Source organism: Sinocyclocheilus rhinocerous, unplaced genomic scaffold, assembly GCF_001515625.1.
Source record: "Sinocyclocheilus rhinocerous isolate Xijiao unplaced genomic scaffold, SAMN03320098_v1.1 scaffold189, whole genome shotgun sequence".
NCBI classification, from domain to species: Eukaryota; Metazoa; Chordata; class Actinopteri; order Cypriniformes; family Cyprinidae; genus Sinocyclocheilus; species Sinocyclocheilus rhinocerous.
The window spans coordinates 1-1,557 of record NW_015667354.1 but is presented as its reverse complement, the minus strand read 5'-3'; the positions used below and the strand labels follow the sequence as shown (position 1 = coordinate 1,557).

General features: G+C 38.0%; 1 protein-coding gene across 1 annotated transcript; it reads right to left on the bottom strand.

The window, feature by feature from the left end:
* Positions 1-378: 378 nt before the first annotated feature.
* LOC107733875 (40S ribosomal protein S15a-like) lies at positions 379-1,551 on the bottom strand. The gene is made up of 3 exons (XM_016545708.1): positions 1,537-1,551; positions 781-918; positions 379-506 (listed from the first exon to the last, which is right to left on the bottom strand). The coding sequence occupies exons 2-3, from the start codon at positions 911-913 to the stop codon at positions 394-396; spliced, it is 246 nt and encodes an 81-aa protein (XP_016401194.1). The 5' UTR covers positions 914-918; positions 1,537-1,551; the 3' UTR covers positions 379-393.
* Positions 1,552-1,557: the final 6 nt, after the last annotated feature.

Sequence of the window (1,557 nt, the reverse complement as noted above, 5' to 3'; positions counted from 1 at the left end):
TAATTAGTAATTATTTCAAAAAAGTAGGCTAAATTTTAAATCACAAATGTTACGAAGTAGAACGGTTTATTTGTGCGCATTTTATTTTAATAAAAATGCAAAAATAGATCTGATATATCTCGAAGTCAGTAATCTCAAAAAAAAAACGTAGATGAAAAATCCTTTTGGAATCGGATCATGAGGTGCCTTAAGATTCCCCCACCCCTATTAAATAAACTAGTATTACAACAATTTCATAATGTACTTAATATTTTCATTACACCGTAACTGTTTAATAAAAGCAATACGGCACTCCTAGTTCTATATTTTTACGAATATAGTAGACTACGTTCTACCGGGCTAAGAAAGCCCTTTAGCTGTTACTAAACGCACAACTCTCATAATTTCAGACATTTATTGTGAGCATAAATTTATTAAACCACTTACCTTGTTCAACCTCCCTGTTAGATTGACTACAATTTTCCCGGCTCTGTGATCATCAATGATCTCAAATTCGCCAATGTAACCTGCAAAGACCACACAACGAGATTGAGCAGCTTGTTTCACGAGATATGATTGAATTGCTTTAAAAGGGATAGTTTTCTCAAAAATGCAAATTGTCATTCATTCATTCTCATGAATGTATGAACAGACGCTTTCGTTCTGGGTAACATCTTCCAGGTTCAACAGAAGTCAATCGTAAAGGCTCCGAACGACACTGGATGAAATATTCTTTTCTCAACACACTAGGGCAGAATCCTATGTCAAACTCGCACACAGAAAAGCTCATAACTCACTCACCGTGCTTCATCATCACAGTAAGAAAGCGCACTATGACTTTAGAGCAGGGTCTGAGGAGAACCTGGCGTTTCCCACGTTTCTCAGCATTGTTGATGCTTTTCAGTGCATCAGCGAGAACGTTCATGCGCACCATGATACCTGCAGAGAAAAAAAATCATGCGATTTATCACATAATAAATATAGTTAAAATATCCGTTACACAGCCTCATCTTACCAGTCACGAGCCAAACGCTACTCAAAAGCCAGGTACATATCGACAAAGCGGCTGTATGAAAGACTAAACGTTCAATCACACATTCTTGGAAACCGAACACCGAAAACTTTGTTACATGATTAGAAGTTAAAACTGTGGTTATAATTTTCTCCTGAGCTATGCGCTATGATTAACGCTCTGGCAGTGCGTGGAATAGTTCGCGAATTAAAGTTTTTCTTCACCATGAACCTTTCCGTTTCATAATACCATATATTAGTGGTTAAAGTAATGCAGCGGACTGCTGGAGTGCTTTGGTTTGACTCGGGTTATCCGCGTCTGTCCCTCAGAAAGTGGACAGTGACACTGAATTGTGGAGAGGTTAAGACAGCCGTGAATATCAGGGAAATATAACTGTTTATACAGACACGATTCACCAAATGACTCAAAAACCTGGCGTTTTGGCTGCTCATATACATATATTTCTGTCTACATGTGGATGATACGTAACGATGTCCGCGATTTTAAACAGATTATACACACATTGTAGCGATTCTGAACCTTACCAGTTCTGCAATATGGCGGAA